General features: G+C 42.7%; 1 protein-coding gene across 1 annotated transcript in view; it reads right to left on the bottom strand.

Moving 5' to 3' along the window:
• Positions 1-21,136, bottom strand: part of LOC115118936 (dual specificity mitogen-activated protein kinase kinase 6) — a 59,153-nt gene that overhangs the window by 17,771 nt on the left and 20,246 nt on the right. Inside the window, exons 3-6 of the mRNA XM_065002669.1 lie at positions 14,439-14,486; positions 12,158-12,271; positions 11,652-11,771; positions 9,274-9,390 (exon numbers count right to left, since the gene is read on the bottom strand). Coding sequence (XP_064858741.1) covers positions 9,274-9,390; positions 11,652-11,771; positions 12,158-12,271; positions 14,439-14,486 — 399 coding nt within the window. The remainder of the gene's footprint in view (positions 1-9,273; positions 9,391-11,651; positions 11,772-12,157; positions 12,272-14,438; positions 14,487-21,136) is intronic.

The following is a 21,136-nucleotide window of genomic DNA, read 5'->3' as shown; positions in this document are numbered from 1 at the left end:
GCTAAGTGTGTGCCCTCATGCCCATACTTCACTACTGTCACGTTCTGACCTTTATTTCCTTTGTTTTGTATTTATTTACTATGGTCAGGGCGTGAGTTGGGTGGGCAGTCTATGTTTGATTTTCTATGATTTGGGATTTCTATGTTCCGGCCTAGTATGGTTCTCAATCAGAGGCAGGTGTCATTAGTTGTCTCTGATTGAGAATCATACTTAGGTAGCCTGGGTTGCGCTGTTTGTTTGTGGGTGATTGTCTATGTTAGTGGCTTGTGTCAGCACAGGTCTCAGTTGTAGCTTCACGGTCGTCATTGGTTTATTGTTTTTGGTTACTCTTTTGTACAGTGTTGCAGTGTTCTCTTTATTAAAATTCACTATGAACACATACCACGTCGCCTATTGGTCCTCTGATCCTTCTCGCCTCTCCTCTTCAGATGAAGAGGAGGAAGACCGTGACAACTACCACATATCTACAATGCAAAATCCATGTGTACGTGTGTATATAGTGCGTATGTTATCATGTGTGTGTATGCATGTGTCTATGTTTGTGCTACTTCACAGTCCCCGCCGTTCCATAAGGTGTATTTTTACCTGCTTTTTAAATCTGATTTTACTGCTGGCATCAGTTACCTGATGGGGAATGGAGTTCCATGTAGTCATGGCTCTATGTAGTACTGTGCACCTCCCATAGTCAGTTCTGGACTTGGGGACTGTAAAGAGACCTCTTGTGGCATGTCTTGTGGGGTATGCATGGGTGTCCGAGCTGTGTGGTAGTATTTTAAAACATACCTTCAGCTTGTCAACACCTCTTACAAAAACAAGTAATGAGGAAGTCAATCTCTCTTCCACTTTGAGCCATGATAGAATCACATGCATGTCATTAATGTTAGCTCTCTGTGTACTTTTAAGGGCCAGCCGTGCTGCCCTGTTCTGAGCCAACTGCAATTTTCCCTAGTCCCTCTTTGTGGCACCTGACCACACGACCGAACAGTAGTCCAGGTGCGACAATACCAGGGCCTGTAGGACCTGCCATGTTGAAAGTGTTGTTAAGGCAGAGCAACGCTTTATTATGGACAGACTTCTCCCCATTTTAGCTACTACTGCATCAATATGTTTTGACCCTGACAGTTTACAATCCAGGGTTACTCCAAGCAGTTTAGTCACCTCAACTTGCTCAATTTGCACATTATTCACTACAAGATGCATTTGAGGTTTAGTGTTTAGTGGATGATTTGTACCAAATACAATGCTTTTAGTTTTGGAAATATTTAGGACTAACTTATTCCTTGCTACCCTTTCCCGAAACTCTCTTTGTTAAGTGTTGCAGTCATTTCAGTTGCTGTAGTAACTGATGTGTATAGTGTTGAGTCATCTGCATACCTTACACACTGGCCTTACTCAAAGCCAGTGGCATGTTGTTAGTAAAGACTGAGAAAAGCAAGGGGCCTAAACAGCTACCCTGGGGAATTCCTGGTTTGCCTGGATTATGTTTGAGAGGTTTCCATTAAAAGAATACCCTTTCTGTTCTATTATACAAGTAACTCTTTATCCACATCATAGCAGGGGGGTAAAGCCAATACACATACGTTTTTCCAGCATGATCAATAATGTCAAAAGCTGCACTGAAATCTAACAAGACAGCCCCCACACTCTTTGTATCGTCAATTTCTCTCAGCCAATCATCAGTAATTTGAGTAAGTGACGTGCAAATTCTTTCCAGAAGTTTACTAAGGGTTGGTAAAAGGCTGATTGGTCGGTTATTTGAGCCTGTAAAGGGGGCTTTACTATTCTTGGGTAGTGGACTTAAGCTTCCTTCCAGGCCTGAGGGCACACACTTTCTAGTAGGCTTAAATTGAAGATATGGCAAATAGGAGTGGCAATATTGTCTGCTATGATCCTCTGTAATTTTCCATCAAGATTGTCAGACCCCAGTGGCTTATTGTTGATAGACAGCAATATTTGTTTTCACCTTTTCCACACTGACTTCAAGGAATTCAAAAGTACAATTCTTGTCTTCCATCATTTGGTCAGATATACTTGGATGTGTAGTGTCAGTGTCTGTTGTTGGCATGCCATCGATATGTTTGCTTATCGTACCAATGAAAAAGTCATGAAAGTAGCTGGCAATATTAGTGGGCTTTGTGATAAATGAGCCATCTGATTCAATGAATGATGGCGCCGAGTTTGCTTTTATCCCCAGAATTTCATTTAAGGTGCTCCAAAGCTTTTAACTACCAGTCTTGATATCATTTATCTTTGTTTCATTGTATAGTTTATTTTTATTTAGCTTTAGTGACATGATTTCTTAATTTGCAGTTTGCCAGTTGGGCTCCCAGTTGGGCTACCAGTCTTATATGCCATACTTTTTGCCTCATCCCTCTCAACCATACACATTTTTCAATTCCTTAACAATCCAAGGGGATTTAACAGTTTTTACAATCATTTTCTTAATTGGTGCTGCTTATTAGTAACTGGAATAAGCAATTTCATAAATGTGTCAAGTGCAGCGTCTGGTTGCTCCTCATTACACACCACAGACCAGCAAATATTCTTTACATCAACAACATATAAATCACTACAAAACATAATGTATGACCTCTTAGACACTATATTAGGCCCAGCCTGACCTCTTAGACACTATATTAGGCCCAGCCTGACCTCTTAGACACTATATTAGGCCCAGCCTTCGGAACTTTGGTTTTCCTAGATATGGCTACTATATTGTGATCATTACATCCTATGGATTTGGATATTGCTTTAAAGCACATTTCTGCAGTAAAGAGGTGATCAATACATGTTGATGATTTCATTCCTGTGCTGTTTGTAAATACCCTGGTAGGTTGGCTGACCACCTGAACCAGGTTGCAGGCACTGGTTACAGTTTGAAGTTTTTTCTTGAGTGGGCAGCTTGATGAGAGCCAGTCAATATTTGACATAGGCCTCCAATGTATTATATTAATATATACAGTACCAGACAAATTTGGACACACCTACTCATTCTAGGGTTTTTCTTTATTTCTACTACTTTCTACATTGTAGAATAATAGAAGACATCAAAACGATGAAATAACACACAGAATCATGTAGTAATAAAAAAAATCTACATATTTTATATTTAAGATTATTCAAAGTAGCCACCCTTTGCCTTGACAGCTTTTCACACTTGGCATTCTCTCAACCAACTTCATGAGGTAGTCACCTGGAATGCATTTCAATTAACAGGTGTGCCTTGTTAAAAGTTAATATGTGGAATTGCTTTACTTCTTAACGTGTTTGAGCCAATCAGTTGTGTTGTGACAAGGTAGGGGTGGTATACAGAAGATAGCCGGCCGTATTTGGTAAAAGACCAAGTCCATATTATGGAAAAATAGCTCAAATAAACAAAAAGAAGCGACATGAAGGTCAGTCAATGCGGAAAATAAAAAAAAGTTAAAAGTTTCAAGTTCATATTATGATGAAACTGGCTTTCATGAGGCCCGCCACAGGAAAGGAAGACCCAGAGTTACCTCTGCTGCAGATTTCTGAGTTACCAGTCTCAGAAATTGCAGCCCAAATAAATGCTTCACAGAGTTCAAGTAACAGATACATCTCAACATCAACTGTTCAGAGGAGACTGCATGAATCAGGCCTTCATGGTTGAATTGCTGCAAAGTAACCACTACTAAAAGACACTGTTACGCTCCCCAGTTTCTGCGTTGTGGGTTTGTATGTGTGTGTATTTCAGGAAATGGCTTCCTGGAATCCTAAAGCAGCTGATTGGTCGGCCCTGTTGCTAATTGGAGCTCTGACCCCTCCCTCTCGTCAGGGGAAACAGCTGTCTCTTCAATGACCAACTCCTTCTCCAGCTTGATAAAAGCCAGTGTTCTTCCCTCAGGGAGGAGAGCGTTGTTTTATGTCCTGTGTTGGTTGTTGTGGCGGTCAGTACAAGTTTTGTTGATATTATTTTGTAGCCGCTCCATCAGAGGTATGTGTCTGCCAATATGACTTAGTGTTTTTGGTTGTTGAAATTGTTCACTTAAAGTATTGGTAATTATTCTGTTTCATTTGTTCCCGGGGGGGAAGGGGAACGCACCTTGGAAGTGTTTAGGCAAGAGGCCTGCGGGCGTACATAACCAGTAGTATTGAATCTGTCTCTGCACACTAGGTAAGACCTGGGCGGACCACCCTGTATTTTGGTTAGCGCACCAGTTGGTGCTAAAGGTTAGGTAAGAAGGGAAGGCAGGTAAGGTAGGAGAGGGGACACTTAACTTTTACTACTTTTCCTTTGGTTCCGTCCAGCCCCTTTTCCCCACATTACTGTGTTAAGGAATAATACATTCCCTGTAAATTGTATTTTTCTCTCCTATTTTTGCACTCCTCGGGGAGTTGAGCTGTAGCAGAGTGTTGCGTTCCCTCCTCCAAGAGGGGTACGTAACAGATAAGAGACTTGCTTGGGCCAAGAAACACGTACAATGGACATTAGACCGGTGGAAATCTGTTCTTTGGTCTGTTGAGACCAAATTTGAGATTTTTGGTTCCAACCGCCGTGTCTTTGAGACACAGAGTAGGTGAACGGATGATCTCTGCATGTGTGGCTCCCACTGAATTATGGAGGAGGTGTGATAGTGTCACCAGCAAAGTACCCCCAAACCGTCTACTTTATTTAGAATTCAAGGCACACTTAACCAGATACAACATTTTGCAGCGATACGCCATCCCATCTGGTTTGGGCATACAGGTTGACTGCGCTGCAAAATAAATTCAGAAATCTGTTATTCAATTATTGCGCGCGCCAACGACGTCTGCGTTGCCATGGGCTAAAATAGATGTCAGTTCTATTTCTGACGCAGATCGCGCTCCAAGTTCTGCCTCTTCCATCTCCTTATTGGTTTATAGAAGCAGGTACCCACGTGCCATCTCCTCATTGGTTATACCCACGTGGGTGATTGAAAGATGAACCGTTTTGTGTGGATTAATTGGCGGCGTAGAAGACCTTCTGCATTTCAAGTAAAATAACTGTTTATATCCCAGGACAAATTAGCTAGCAACAGCAAGCTAGCTAAAAAGGACAAATTAGCTAACAACAGCAAGCTAGCTAAACAGGACAAATTAGCTAGCAACAGCAAGCTAGCTAAACAGGACAAATTAGCTAGCAACAGCAAGCTAGCTAAAAAGGACAAATTAGCTAACAAGTGCAAGCTACTTAGCTAGCTAAATTGCCATAAATGTTCAATGCTTTTTGACCTGTCCCCAAATTAACCTGTTCGGGATAGGGGGCAGCATTTTCACATTTGGATGAAAAGCATGCCCAGAGTAAAATGCTTGCTACTCAGTCCCAGTTGCTAATATATGCATATTATTAGTAGATTTGGATAGAAAACACACGTTTCTAAAACTATCTGTGAGTATAACAGAACGCATATGGCAGGTGAAAACCTGAGAAAAATCCAACCAGGAAGTGGGAAATCTGAGGTTTGTAGTTTTTCAACTCTTGGCCTATCGAATACAGTGTCTATGAGGTCATATTGCACTTCCTAAGGCTTCCACTAGATGACAGTCTTTGGAACCTTGTTTGATGCTTCTACTGTGAAGTGGGGGTGAATGAGAGAGGATTGAGTAAGGTCTCTCCGATGAGCTGACCACGCACGTTCACGTGAGAGGTAGCTTGAGTTCCATTGCGTTTCTGAAGACAAAGGAATTCTCCGGTTGGAACATTAATGAAGATTTATGTTAAAAACATCCTAAAGATTGATTCTATACTTCGTTTGACATGTTTCTACGGACTGTAACGGAACTTTTTGACGTTTCGTCTGCACCTAGCGCGTCATGAATTTGGATGACTGTGCTAAACGCGCAAACAAAAAGGAGGTGAACTTTAGCTAACAAATCAAACATTTATTGTGGAACTGGGATTCCTGGGAGTGCATTCTGATGAAGATCAAAGGTAAGTGAATATTTAAAATGCTATTTCTGACACCAACATGGCGGATATCTGTTTGGCTTGATTTGTTGTCTGAGCGCCGTACTCAGATTATTGCATGGTTTGCTTTTTCCGTAAAGTGTTTTTGAAATCTGACACAGCGGTTGCATTAAGGAGAAGTATATCTTTAATTCTGTGAATAACACTTGTACCTTTTTTATCAATGTTTATTATGAGTATTTCTGTAAATTGATGTGGCTCTGTGCAAATTCACGGGATGTTTTGGAGGCAAAGCCAAATGTAAACTGAGGTTTTTGGATATAAACATGAACCTGATCCAATAAAACATACATGTATTGTGTAACATGTTGTCCCGGGAATGTCATCTGATAAAATGAATCACTAACCTTTGATATTCTTTATCTCTATTTCTGCTTTTTGTGACTCGTCTCTTTGTTTGGAATATCGCTGTATGCTTTCTGTGACTAGTTGCTGAGCTAACATAATATGTTCTGCTTTCGCCGAAAAGTATTTTTGAAATCGGACACTGTGGTTGGATTAACGAGAAGTTTCTTTAAAATGGTGTCTAATACTTGTATGTTTGAGAAATTAGAATTATGAGATTTCTGTTGATTGAATTTGGCGCACTGCAACTTCATTGGCTGTTGGCGAGGGGTTCTGCTTTCCCAGACAGGTTAATATAATTTATTTTGTTTTGATATTTTAACCTGCATGTTGTGATCGCGTTTGGTGGTGGGGGACTAAATAAATATATGCACGATGGCACACAGCCAGTTTGGGTTCCGTGTTAGAGGGACTATAATTTGTTTATCAACAGGACAATGACCCAACACACCTCCAGGCTGTAAAGGGGCTACTTGACCAAGAAGGAGAGTGATGGAGTGCTGCATCAGATGACCTGACCTCAACCAAATTGAGATGAGTTGAACCGCAGAGTGACGGAAAAGCAGCCAACAAGTGCACAGCATATGTGCGAACTCCTTCAAGACTGTTGAAAAAAAGCATTTCCGGTGAAGCTGGTTTAGAGAATGTATAACTGTCATCAAGGCAAAGGGTGGCTACTTTGAAGAATCTCAAATATAAAATATTTTTGATTAACACTTTTGGTTACTACATAGTTGATGTCTTCTATTATTCTAAAATGTAGAAAAGTTAAAATAAAAACCTTTGCTTGAGTAGGTGTCCAGACTTTTGACTGGTACTGTATATTTAAAAAGCTTAGGCCTACCCCAGACAGGGAGAGAGCTATGCCACGACACCAACATTAATTTCTTTATCAGATAGGCTGTGTCTGCATAAGTGTTCACCTCCTTTGCTGTGACACCATAAATAAGCTCGGGTGCAACCAATTGCCTTCAGAAGTCAAATAATTAGTTGAATGGAGTCCACCTGTGTGCAGTTAGTCACATGATCTCATTAAAAACACCTGTGTGTTAGAGAACCGAATCAGCATGAAGCTCAAAACATGTCAGAAGTTCTGGAGAAGCACCAATCAGGGTCGGGTAATAAAAAAATATATATCCCAAACTTTGAACATCCACACCGTTAAATCCATTATTTAAAAAATGGAAAGAATATGGCACAACTGTGACTCTGCCTAGAGAAGGCCCTGCACCAAAACTCAGTGACCGGGTAAGGAGGGCATTCGTCAGAGGAACAACCAAGAGGCAACTCTGAAGGAGCTGGAGAGATCCACAGCTGAGATGGGGGAAAACTGTACATGGGACAACTATTACCTGGGCTTTTTAGAAGAGTGAGAATAAAGCTGTAAAAAAATATATTTTTTTGACAAAAGACATGTGGAAAAAAGTTCTCTGGTCAAAGCCAAGACTGCTTATCGCCCTGAGCACCATCCCCATGGTGAAGCGTGGTGGCAGCATCATGTTATGGGGATGCTTTTCATCGGCAGGGACTGGGAAACTGATCAGGTTTGAGGGCAAATCCAGGGAAATTCTAGAGGAAAATCTGTTTCAGTCTGCAAGAGGCCTGCGACTGTGGCGGAGGTTCCCCGTCCAGCAAGAGACCTGCGACTGAGGCGGAGGTTCACCTTCTAGCAGAACAATGACCCTAAACACACAGCCAAAGCTACACTGCAATGGTTTAAAAACAACAACCTGAATGTCTTTGAATAGCTCAGTCAATGCCCAAACCTCAATCCAATTGAGAATCTGACAAATTGCTGTTCACCAAAGGTGCCCATCCAACTAAACCGAGCTTGAGCAATTTTGTTAAGAATAGACCAAATATTGCAGTATCCAGATGTGCAAAGCTGATAGACGTACCCAAAGACTCACAGCTGTAATCACTGCCAAAGGTGCTTCTACCAAGTATTGAATCAGGGGGCCGAACACTAATGCAACCAACACTTTTTTTTAAATTCACTTTGGTGTCAAAAATATTTGCAGGTTTTAAGTATATATTGTGTTAGAACCTGGAATTGAAAAGTATAATTTGGTATTTTTAACATTTAATTTACACAATAAAATGTGGAAAAGTCTAAGTGGGGTGAATACTTGTGTAAGTTTACAGGAGGCTAATTCATTCATTTTCAATTAGAATATTTTTTTATAAAGATGAGAATTATATTGTTAGATTTATAGGAGTAAATCCGGCACTTCCTCAAGTTCACCTGTCAGTTTGCGGGCCGGTGTGCATTGCCTTTGTATCATAGGCCTGCAGTATAATAGCCACACCAAACCTTAACTTTATTAGGATAATATCAAAAGTAAGAAGCGTTAAGTCAAGCAATTGTTTATAGGGAAAATGAGCAGGATATTATACTGTGTCAAACATAACATTACAGTTGGAACTTCATTTGGCCACAGAAAATGGCTCAACAGAATGAAACGGAAGACTTGTGAATTGGTTTAAACCTGAACAGGCTATATTGCAGCAATTACCTTAAAGGCTAGTGACCCCCGTATCCAATAGGTTAATGAAAATGTACCTACAGAAAGCTGAGAACATCCTCTCCCCATCTGCGACTAAAATGGTCACAGTCTGGAGCCCTGCCTTGTAGGCTTTTCACTGTAGGCATATGGTAACTTTTATTTTAATACTTTTTGTTATACTTTAAATTAAAAAGGCCTCCATCTTCATGATCAACAGTAGCCTAGGCCAAGGCTCCTCTCTCACGTTCTCTCTCTCCTCAGCAGCTGGACAATTTGGCCGGGCTACAATTTTATTGTTCAGCTTTTCATTTATTTAAAAAAATTGTCCCAAAGCCGGCGATTACCGGCTAACGGAAACCCAGTCCTACAGAACACATGTAATATTCCGCTTGGTCTCTAGGCTGAATGATGTGACATAGTTAGTCCTATTTACACGAGGAAAGGAAGTGAGGAAGTAGTCCTACTCACCGAGACGGCCATCTTTCCCAGGATATCTTCAGGGATGGTCTTGCCTTTTTCTATCACCTGCTTATAGAACTTATCCAGAGAGGTGTCCATCAGCTCCATACAGATCCACACATCACCCTGGGAACACAGGTACAACATGAGAAGGTCAGATTGGGGTGAGAGTTTAAGGGTTAAGGAGGTGGGGGGTGGGGGGTACTGGGTACTGAGATGGAGAAGGGGGTGGTGGGAACGGAAAAAGGGGGCTATGGAGAAAGCGGTAGAGGGAACGATTGGAAAAACAGAACCACATTCCAGACACACAGATTGGCTAACAGGAAGGAGCTTTTTCCAATGTGCTCCGCTGCAGATGCATATCCTGTGGAACGCTCTCTTCTCTACGAGTGGTAGGTAATTACATCCGGCAAGATCAGGAATTCTTTATTTGTTTATCTTGACTACAACATACACCGCTCTATCATCTGACGTCTCTACGTGAAGAAAAAGGGGACCACGGTACCTGTGTCTGGATGGCAGCCCAGTCCTACAGTACAATGTCATGTGTAAATCAGGAAGTCTTATGTTCCACATGACCAAAAGTATGTGGACACCCGCTAGTTGAACATCTCCTTCCATTAATATGGAGTTGGTCCCTGCCCCTTTTGCTGCTATAACAGCCTCCACTCTTCTGGAACATTGCAGGGGGTACTTGCTTCCATTCAGCCACAAGAACATTATTGAGGTCGGGCACTGATGTTGGGCAATTGGGCCTGGAAATTAGGCCTGGCAATTAGGCCTGGAAATTAGGCCTGGCAATTAGGCCTGGCTTGCAGTCCGCGTTCCAATTCATCCCAAAGATGTTCGGTGGGGTTGAGGTCAGGGCTCTGTGCAGGCCAGTCATGTTCTTCCACACCGATCTTGACAAACCATTTCAGTATGGACCTCACTTTGCATGGGGGCATTGTCATGCTGAAACAGGAAAGGGCCTTCCCCAAACTGTTGCCACAAAGTTGGAAGAACAGAATCGTCTAGAATGTCATTGTATGCTGTAGCGTTAAGATTTCCATTCACTGGAACTAAGGAGCCTAACCTGAACCATGAAAAACAGCCCCAGACCATTATTCCTCCTCCACCAACTTTACTTTACAGATGCATTGGAACAGGAAGCGTTCTCCTGGCATCCACCAAAACCAGATTTGTCTGTTGGACTGCCAGATAGTGAAGCGTGATTCATCTCTCCAGAGTCCAATAGCGGCAAGCTTTACGCCACTACAGCCGATGTTTGGCATTGCACTTGGTGATCTTAGGTTTGTGTGCGGCTGCTCGGCCATGGAAACCCATTTCATGAAGCTCTCAACGAACAGTTCTTGTGCGGATGTTGCTTCCAGAGGCAGTTTGGAACTCGGTAGCGAGTGTTGCAAGCGGCCCGTTCTGTGAGCTTGTGTGGCCTACCACTTCTCAGTTGAGCAGTTGTTGCTCCTCGACGTTTGCACTTCACAATAACAGCACTTACAGTTACCCGGGGCAGCTCTAGCAGGGCAGAAATTTGATGAACTGACTTATTTTAAAAAGGTGGCATCCTATGACAGTGCCACGTTGTCAATGAGCTCTTCAGTACGGCCGTTCTACTTCCAATGTTTGTCTATGGAGATTGCATGGCTAATGTGCTCGAATTTATACACCGGTCGGCAACAGGTGTGGCTGAAATAGCAGAATCCATTCATTTGAATGGGTGTCCACATATTTTTGTATAGTGTAGAAATGAAGAGGACTAAGTTAGTTGATTCACAATTACTTCTAAAATAAGTTGACATTTAAACATTTTAAAACGTACGGTGTTCACATTTTGTTTGATATACAACTGATCAAAACTGAAATTAAGGTTTTGCACTTAAGTCAAAAAATGGCATGGACTAAATTATTCAACATTCTAATTCATTTGGTGGGAGACGAGTGATTCTTGGAAAGTATCATTTATCCTACTCTTTGTAAATTGCAGGTGCCTACTGGGTAAAAAAGAACCAACTAGTTTGGAAAATATAAAAAACTGTTGCACTCCACTGTAAAGTGTACGGGTACCGATATGTTTGGCAGCATCTTTACAAGGCTCTGTCCTCCGACATCTCTATAAAGGCTCTGTCCTCCAACATCTCTGTAAAGACATTGTAGGAAGCCTATGTTTAACATAGTAATGAACACGACCAGCAGTAGAGGAAACCAAAGAGGAGTAGCTGTTGTGACGAACAACTTACGGGGATCCAAAAACGCAATTAATACACTCCACCTAAAGATTGTCTATTGTAGGCTTTTGTACTTTAGAAAAAACACTACAAGACATAAGTATTATTATTTAATTGTAAAAAAAAAAAAAAATCAAGTATTTTTATAAAGAAGCTGGCTACCTCTCTGAAGAGTGCGCCGTAGAAGGTGACTGTGTAGAAGCAGTCTACTGTCCTCATAGAGATGTCCAGGTCCATCAACAGTCTCTTCTGTTCCTGGGTGTTCACTGTGGCACGGATCCTCTAGGGTGGGAGGGAAAAGGACATCAAATCCATCCATCCAACCTACTTATTACATCAACAGCTGTCACCACGGCTGTTTGCAACAGGCAGCCCAATTCTGATCTCTTGCGACAATTGTTGGCATAAGAGTTGATCTGATTGGTCAAAAGACCAAATAGTGGGGAAAAATACCAGAATTGGCCTGCCTGTGTAAATAAAGCCAGAGCGCTTAGCTATAGTAACCCGACTAAGGCCGCGTTTACACATGCAGCCTAATTCTGATATTTTTCCACAAATTGTATTAGCTCTTGCCAATAACTAGGCAAAATATCAGAATTGGGCTGCCTGTGTAAACATAGCCCTAGATCCCCTTAAAGAGATCAGTTACAGCATCAAATCTCTCATACCTTGACTGCCATGATCAGGCCACTGGGCATGTGCCTCATCTTGTCCACCACGCCGTAGGCCCCTCTCCCCAGCTCGCCAATCTGCTCCAGGTCATCTGCCTTCACCACAAAGTTCTGCTCAGCACCGGCAGAGAGGGGAGAGATGCGTGTCAGGCTCGACAGTGACAGATCAAAACATGAATGGGTGACACGATGTAATAAGGAAGCAAGAACATGCATCTCCCTCCCTTGATGTAATCACTGAACACAAATTGAGCAGGGTAAAAAGATGAGTCATTAGAGTTCCTTGTTTTTTTTTGTGTTTTTTTTACCCAATCCTCATCTCGTGAAAACAAAAACAGTAACAGAGAGCGAAAAGCACAAAAGAAAAACTAGGTCTAATCTCCCAACAACAGTGTCATTCTGACCGGGGGTACTCCTCTTTGTCTGAGAGTGGCTCGGAGCTATGTCTTTGTTTAAGTAACTACTCTAACCAACAGTTTCTAATCAACAGGGAAAGCATTGGACATGGGGGCTGAGTCGAAAGACACCGCAAATTACCCCTTTTTTCATCTAAACTACTGGTTCCAGTAAAGAATGGGAACTTCTGTCCTTTTCTCACTTCATACAACAACTAAATCAATGGTTGCCCCGACCTTTGACTTCAGGCTAAATTATAAGAGGGAAAAAAGCCAGCATTTTTACCAATGAAAAATTCCACTTATTTGATACGTTTTTAAAATAAATACTTTTACTGCCCGTCAGGAGGATAAACACATTCCAGTCTGCCCTACAATCAGAAGTATTCAATCCGAGTCGTAATGTTTGCTAGGACGTTATATATTCGGCTCACAGACCCTTTACTGAGCCAAGCTTTCATCTTTCTGCATCCAAAGCACAGAGAGAATCTTACTCAACCTAATGCTGCGTTCAGACTGAGGGACGCAAAAACCGTCATACCAGTCGGCACAGTGGGACAAGAAAGAAGAGGACGGTAAAACGCAGCCCGACAGCAAAGATTTTTTATAACTAACCCAAGATCGATTGGAAACGACAGGCTCTGGTCTGAGCATATGAATCATAGTGGGCAGAACAAGCAAGGAGGTGGGCGGAGTCAAACACGAGCTAGTGAGATCCTATTGGTGCATTCTAGCATTTACTCGCATGTGTCCATTAGGGAACGCCTACTCTGAAGTTCACGTGTGTATTAACTCAATTCGCCATTGCACTCCTTATAAACAAAACCATTTTTTTTTGTTACAACTTTGGCAAAGCGTTAAGTCTACAAAACACAGTCCACTCTGTTTGATACAATTATTATAGTGTTTAGAAACAGAAGACAGTATGGATATCAAAATGTTTCATCAAATGAGAAAATTTGCAGAACGTTGCAGAACAAAATCCAACAAATCCATCTTCTCCCACTGGGCATCCTCTCATCACTATATTTGTTCGTGAGTGGAAATGCCAACAGAATGTCACATTTATCACATCCAGTGAAATATCTGTCTAATTGTTCCATCTGTCATGAAGGTTTGCATTGTTATGGTGATTTCAGTAAACAACACCCGGTAGAAAACAACACTACGGCAGACGGCAAAAGTTGACATTTTTTAACTCCCCGCCAGCCTCAACGGCATTTACCTTCACGCTCTCACTGAAAACATTTACCGCCACGCTCTCACTGAAAACATTTACCGCCACGCTCTCACTGAAAACATTTACCTTCACGCTCTCACTGAAAACATTTACCTTCACGCTCTCACTGAAAACATTTACCGCCATGCTCTCACTGAAAACATTTACCTTCACGCTCTCACTGAAAACATTTACCTTCACACTCTCACTGAAAACATTTACCGCCACGCTCTCACTGAAAACATTTACTGCCACGCTCTCACTGAAAACATTTACCTTCACGCTCTCACTGAAAACATTTACCTTCACGCTCTCACTGAAAACATTTACCTTCACGCTCTCACTGAAAACATTTACCGCCACCCTCTCACTGAAAACATTTACTGCCACGCTCTCACTGAAAACATTTACTGCCACGCTCTCACTGAAAACATTTACTGCCACGCTCTCACTGAAAACATTTACCGTTTACCTCGTACCGTCTAAACACAGTATAGGTTACAACAACTACACCCAGATGTCAAACCCGAAGTTTGTGCTTCAGTTTTAAATAAAGGTTTAGTCGGAGGAACGTGTGGGGACGAAACATAGTGGTAAAGGTAAGAATGTGAGAAAACTACACTGAACAGTTCAGTGAACATGAATAAGATGTGGTAAGTAGTACCTTCTCTCCAATGGTCACACAAGCTTTCGAATCCAAATCTCTTGGGGTCTGTAAAGTAATCAAACAGTTGTTAGGACATAAAACTGCACGCATTAATTCATTAAGATTTCAAAATGTTCTGGGGAAAAAAAACTACATGTAGATGTTAATGTAAGAAACAGTGTTTGTCTTGAGTTATCATCGTGACACTGAAATGAGGCTACGAACAATATTCACTGGCACATTGCGTCAAAGACATCAGTTTGTGAACCACTTATCGGTGAACACATCCAAACGGTGATCTCTAACTAGCCTCCTCTCTCCTTATTGGGAGGAAATGGAGCCGTCACTGACATCTTTAGGGTCATCATGTTGATTAAGCAACCTCATATCTGTATTAAAATGCCTCATAGCAAAACAGGATAACACTTTATATTTAAAAGAGAAGGTTGCGCAATATATGTCCATAAATGTAACAATGTAGATTGGTGATATTCCATCTAAAAAAAATTAAAATGTCTTTATGCATAAGTTTATAAAAATGGAATTACATGTATCATAAACTCATACCAACAAACAATACATTGCGGCTTTGACGTCAAGAGCAGGGTATACGGATTAACGGTAGGCATGTTTGGTCTATTGGGGGGAAAAGTTGGACCGCTTGGGGCAGAATGGCTCAGGGAAATCCCTTGAGCTTCAGTCTCACTTCGTCCCAAAGAATTACGATGGCTACCAACAGTGGAAGACTGGATTCAACATGAATCTGAGGCTAGTAAAAAGGGGTTCCACAGTCAATATAGGCTCCAAGTCCACTGACACCACCTGTGTTACAGCACGATAGCAGGCGGCTTAGGTGATGGAGGTGACTCTGTAAGTAGGCACTAGAGTGCGCAAAGAGTTTTGTAATTACACTAGTAACAACGTGATAATAAAATGGTAATAGTATTGTTCCATAGTAGGTAGGGGTGTAACAGTTCACCAAACCCGCGGTTTGGTATGTAATTGCAGTTTTAGGGGGGCACGGTTAGATTTGGTACAGTGGGAAAATAAAATGGCGACAGTTACTGTAGTTTTTGGGGGGGTGGTACAACAATATTTTTGGTTATGGAAAATATATTTCAGAGCGGTTTAGCTGGTAAAATGATTCTCTACACTAGTTTATTTTGTCACAAACTGAAATTAGGCAAACTATTAAGAGTTTTAGCTACCAGGAAATGGCGGAGCGATTTCTCAATAGTGCAACTTTAATTTATGTGCCCACCAGCAAGATCCTTGGTTAGTTGTGCTTCTATAGCGTACATGTGATTGCAGAGTTTGCCGAACAAAATCACCACGGGATGCAAATAATCGTGATATCATTCTGCCAGATATCCATAGTCTACTTTGTAGAGAGAGAGACGTCATTTCCGGTCACAACTTGCAGGCTTGTTTTCGAGTTGCTGTGCGTTTTGTTGCCAACCTATTTTGCCTATTTTGCTACCTGACAACTTTACGGTTTTCACTTTTTAATTACCGTTCATATATTTATTTATTTTTTCCTCAACTTTTTCACCCCGGACGCTTTATCTGGACACGATTCGTCAGGACCTCCAACAGCCGAAGCTAAGTAGTAACATTAACATGATGCCTTCTAATTGCAGCCGCTGTGCTCGCCTTTCGGCGAGGATAGCTGTACTGCAAGCCCAGCTTCAGACGCAATCGTTAGGCAAGGGTAATTTTAGTGTAGGAAAGGATGAAACAGCGTCTGTGCCACCAGTAAGTACAGATAGTAGTATAAATCCCCTGGCACAGTCCCCGCAGCCGGACAATTTTCTCACGGTTTCTGGAAGGAAATGCTGTAGGAACGCTCAACCGGTGTCGCTCATTCAGCCGACAGAAACTTTCAACCGGTTTTCCCCATTAAGCAGCGGGTCGGTGTCAGAGGCCGAGTCTTCTCTGGTCTCTACTCCTCCCGTTACGGGGTCTGAGACGCCGAAGCTTCCCACCATTAGCTCTGACAAATTGAAAACTCTAGTCATTGGCGACTCCATTACCCGCAGTATTAGACTTAAAGCGAATCATCCAGCGATCATACACTGTTTACCCGGGGCAGGGCTACCGACGTTAAGGCTAATCTGAAGATGGTGCTGGCTAAAGCTAAAACTGGCGAGTGTAGAGAGTATAGAGATATTGTTATCCACGTCGGCACCAACGATGTTAGGATGAAACAGTCAGAGATCACCAAGCGCAACATAGCTTCTGCGTGCATATCAGCTAGAAAGATGTGTCGGCATCGAGTAATTGTCTCTGGCCCCCTCCCAGTTAGGGGGAGTGATGAGCTCTACAGCAGAGTCTCACAACTCAATCGCTGGTTGAAAACTGTTTTCTGCCCCTCCCAAAATATAGAATTTGTAGATAATTGGCCCTCTTTCTGGGACTCACCCACAAACAGGACCAAGCCTGACCTGCTGAGGAGTGACGGACTCCATCCTAGCTGGAGGGGTGCTCTCATCTTATCTACCAACATAGACAGGGCTCTAACTCCTCTAGCTCCACAATGAAATAGGGTGCAGGCCAGGCAGCAGGCTATTAGCCAGCCTGCCAGCATAGTGGAGTCTGCCACTAGCACAGTCAGTGTAGTCAGCTCAGCTATCACCATTGAGACCGTGTCTGTGCCTCGACCTAGGTTGGGCAAAACTAAACATGGCGGTGTTCGCCTTAGCAATCTCACTAGGATAAAGACCACCTCCATTCCTGTCATTACTGAAAGAGATCATGATACCTCACTTCTCAAAATAGGGCTACTTAATGTTAGATCCCTTACTTCAAAGGCAATTATAGTCAATGAACTAATCACTGATCATAATCTTGATGTGATTGGCCTGACTGAAACATGGCTTAAGCCTGATGAATTTACTGTGTTAAATGAGGCCTCACCTCCTGGCTACACTAGTGAGCATATCCCCGTGCATCCCGCAAAGGCGGAGGTGTTGCTAACATTTACGATAGCAAATTTCAATTTACAAAAAAAAAATGACGTTTTCGTCTTTTGAGCTTCTAGTCATGAAATCTATGCAGCCTACTCAATCACTTTTTATAGCTACTGTTTACAGGCCTCCTGGGCCATATACAGCGTTTCTCACTGAGTTCCCTGAATTCCTATCGGACCTTGTAGTCATTGCAGATAATATTCTAATCTTTGGTGACTTTAATATTCACATGGAAAAGTCCACAGACCCACTCCAAAAGGCTTTCGGAGCCATCATCGACTCAGTGGGTTTTGTCCAACATGTCTCTGGACCCACTCACTGTCACAGTCATACGCTGGACCTAGTTTTGTCCCATGGAATAAATGTTGTGGATCTTAATGTTTTTCCTCATAATCCTGGACTATCGGACCACCATTTTATTACGTTTGCAATTGCAACAAATAATCTGCTCAGACCCCAACCAAGGAACATCAAAAGTCGTGCTATAAATTCACAGACAACACAAAGATTCCTTGATGCCCTTCCAGACTCCCTCTGCCTACCCAAGGACGCCAGAGGACAAAAATCCGTTAACCACCTAACTGAGTATCTCAATTTAACCTTGCGCAATACCCTAGATGCAGTTGCACCCCTAAAAACTAAAAAAATGTCTCATAAGAAACTAGCTCCCTGGTACACAGAAAATACCCGAGCTCTGAAGCAAGCTTCCAGAAAATTGGAACGGAAATGGCGCCACACCAAACTGGAAGTCTTCCGACTAGCTTGGAAGGACGGTACCGTGCAGTACCGAAGAGCCCTTACTGCTGCTCGATCATCCTATTTTTCTAACTTAATTGAGGAAAATAAGAACAATCCGAAATTCCTTTTTGATACTGTCGCAAAGCTAACTAAAAAGCAGCATTCCCCAAGAGAGGATGACTTTCACTTTAGCAGTGATAAATTCATGAACTTCTTTGAGGAAAAGATTATGATTATTAGAAAGCAAATTACGGACTCCTCTTTAAACCTGCGTATTCCTCCAAACCTCAGTTGTCCTGAGTCTGCACAACTCTGCCAGGACCTAGGATCAAGAGAGACGCTCAAGTCTTTTAGTACTATATCTCTTGACACAATGATGAAAATAATCATGGCCTCTAAACCTTCAAGCTGCATACTGGACCCTATTCCAACTAAACTACTGAAAGAGCTGCTTCCTGTGCTTGGCCCTCCTATGTTGAACATAATAAACGGCTCTCTATCCACTGGATGTGTACCAAACTCACTAAAAGTGGCAGTAATAAAGCCTCTCTTGAAAAAGCCAAACCTTGACCCAGAAAATATAAAAAACTATCGGCCTATATCGAATCTTCCATTCCTCTCAAAAATTTTAGAGAAGGCTGTTGCGCAGCAACTCACTGCCTTCCTGAAGACAAACAATGTATACGAAATGCTTCAGTCTGGTTTTAGACCCCATCATAGCACTGAGACGGCACTTGTGAAGGTGGTAAATGACATTTTAATGGCAACGGACCGAGGCTCTGCATCTGTCCTCGTGCTCCTAGACCTTAGTGCTGCTTTTGATACCATCGATCACCACATTCTTTTGGAGAGATTGGAAACCCAAATTGGTCTACACGGACATGTTCTGGCCTGGTTTAGATCTTATCTGTCGGAAAGATATCAGTTTGTCTCTGTGAATGGTTTGTCCTCTGACAAATCAACTGTAAATTTCGGTGTTCCTCAAGGTTCTGTTTTAGGACCACTATTGTTTTCACTATATATTTTACCTCTTGGGGATGTTATTCGAAAACATAATGTAAACTTTCACTGCTATGCGGATGACACACAGCTGTACATTTCAATGAAACATGGTGAAGCCCCAAAATTGCCCTCGCTAGAAGCATGTGTTTCAGACATAAGGAAGTGGATGGCTGCAAACTTTCTACTATTAAACTCGGACAAAACAGAGATGCTTGTTCTAGGTCCCAAGAAACAAAGAGATCTTCTGTTGAATCTGACAATTAATCTTAATGGTTGTACAGTCGTCTCAAATAAAACTGTGAAGGACCTCGGCGTTACTCTGGACCCTGATCTCTCTTTTGAAGAACATATCAAGACCATTTCGAGGACAGCTTTTTTCCATCTACGTAACATTGCAAAAATCAGAAACTTTCTGTCCAAAAATGATGCAGAAAAATTAATCCATGCTTTTGTCACTTCTAGGTTAGACTACTGCAATGCTCTATTTTCCGGCTACCCGGATAAAGCACTAAATAAACTTCAGTTAGTGCTGAATACGGCTGCTAGAATCCTGACTAGAACCAAAAAATTTGATCATATTACTCCAGTGCTAGCCTCTCTACACTGGCTTCCTGTCAAAGCAAGGGCTGATTTCAAGGTTTTACTGCTAACCTACAAAGCATTACATGGGCTTGCTCCTACCTATCTCTCTGATTTGGTCCTGCCGTACATACCTACACGTACGCTACGGTCACAAGACGCAGGCCTCCTAATTGTCCCTAGAATTTCTAAGCAAACAGCTGGAGGCAGGGCTTTCTCCTATAGAGCTCCATTTTTATGGAACGGTCTGCCTACCCATGTCAGAGACGCAAACTCGGTCTCAACCTTTAAGTCTTTACTGAAGACTCATCTCTTCAGTGGGTCATATGATTGAGTGTAGTCTGGCCCAGGAGTGGGAAGGTGAACGGAAAGGCTCTGGAGCAACGAACCGCCCTTGCTGTCTCTGCCTGGCCGATTCCCCTCTTTCCACTGGGATTCTCTGCCTCTACCCTGTTACGGGGCTGAGTCACTGGCTTACTGGGGCTCTCTCATGCCGTCCCTGGGGGGGGGTGCGTCACCTGGGTGGGTTGATTCACTGTTGTGGTCGGCCTGTCTGGGTTGGCGCCTCCCCCTTGGGTTGTGCCGTGGCGGAGATCTTTGTGGGCTATACTCGGCCTTGTCTCAGGATGGTAAGTTGGTGGTTGAAGATATCCCTCTTGTGGTGTGGGGGCTGTGCTTTGGCAAAGTGGGTGGGGTTATATCCTTCCTGTTTGGCCCTGTCCGGGGTGTCCTCGGGTTGGGGCCACAGTGTCTCCTGACCCCTCCTGTCTCAGCCTCCAGTATTTATGCTGCATTAGTTTATGTGTCGGGGGCTAGGGTCAGTTTGTTATATCTGAGTACTTCTCCTGTCCTATTCGGTGTCCTGTATGAATCTAAGTGTGCGTTCTCTAATTCTCTCCTCTCTCTTTCTTTCTCTCTCTCGGAGGACCTGAGCCCTAGGACCATGCCCCAGGACTACCTGACATGATGACTCCTTGCTGTCCCCAGTCCACCTGGCCATGCTGCTGCTCCAGTTTCAACTGGCCTGGGCCCTAGGACCATGTCCCAGGACTACCTGACATGATGACTCCTTGCTGTCCCCAGTCCACCTGGCCATGCAGCTGCTCCAGTTTCAACTGTTCTGCCTTACTATTATTCAACCATGCTGGTCATTTATGAACATTTGAACATCTTGGCCACGTTCTGTTATAATCTCCACCGGCACAGCCAGAAGAGGACTGGCCACCCCACATATGCTCTCTCTAATTCTCTCTTTCTTTCTCTCTCTCTCGGAGGACCTGAGCCCTAGGACCGTGCCCCAGGACTACCTGACATGATGACTCCTTGCTGTCCCCAGTCCACCTGACTGTGCTGCTGCTCCAGTTTCAACTGTTCTGCCTTATTATTATTCGACCATGCTGGTCATTTATGAACATTTGAACATCTTGG

Source organism: Oncorhynchus nerka, linkage group LG16, assembly GCF_034236695.1.
Source record: "Oncorhynchus nerka isolate Pitt River linkage group LG16, Oner_Uvic_2.0, whole genome shotgun sequence".
Lineage (NCBI taxonomy): Eukaryota > Metazoa > Chordata > Actinopteri > Salmoniformes > Salmonidae > Oncorhynchus > Oncorhynchus nerka.
This window is presented reverse-complemented; position numbering and strand designations above follow the sequence as displayed.